The sequence below is a fragment of the Frankliniella occidentalis genome, unplaced genomic scaffold, assembly GCF_000697945.3.
Source record: "Frankliniella occidentalis isolate FOCC.00 unplaced genomic scaffold, Focc_3.1 Scaffold607, whole genome shotgun sequence".
Taxonomy (NCBI): Eukaryota; Metazoa; Arthropoda; class Insecta; order Thysanoptera; family Thripidae; genus Frankliniella; species Frankliniella occidentalis.
The window spans coordinates 29,789-30,317 of NW_026267723.1; the positions used below are offsets into that span (position 1 = coordinate 29,789).

Sequence of the window (529 nt, forward strand, 5' to 3'; positions counted from 1 at the left end):
GTACTTCAAGTGCCTTCTCAGCTCAAAGTCACAGCCCTTCGTCGACCTGGTGCTGGCGGGGCACGCGGCTACTCTGGAGGAGGTCCACCTCGGAGGTGATGATGATCACATCACGATCTCGACGGGGTTGTTGCCCGCCTCTATGCCCAACCTCCGCGAGCTCACCTGCTCGCTGCTCCCCGGCATGGAGACCCTGGCCAGGTCGCTGACGAAGGTGACCCTGCACGTGACGCCTGACATGCGACCAGGACTCCTCGGGGCCACGGAGATGCTGCGGCGCGCCTCCAAGCTCCGCATGCTCACCCTGAAGTACCACCCCGCGGCCCGCAGCTCAGCTTACGTCGGGGTCGATCTGGTCGAGGCCCTGGGGTGTTCGGGACCGTCCGTCGTGGAGGTGCTGAAAATCGACAACGATTGGGAGAACGAGCACGAGGGCGAAGAGAACGACGATGGGGTCGAGTTCCTCCCTCAGCTGCAGCCGCTGGTCAGGACGCTGCCCTTTCTGCCGTGCCTGCGATACCTCGAATTA

General features: G+C 63.7%; 1 protein-coding gene across 1 annotated transcript in view; it reads left to right on the top strand.

Annotated features, from left to right (window-relative positions):
- The window catches only part of LOC127751610 (uncharacterized), a gene marked incomplete in the record, with an annotated part of 9,380 nt that overhangs the window by 8,087 nt on the left and 764 nt on the right, over positions 1–529 (top strand). The window contains 1 exon segment of the mRNA XM_052275396.1: positions 202–529. Within this exon segment, the coding sequence (XP_052131356.1) occupies positions 202–529 (328 nt within the window).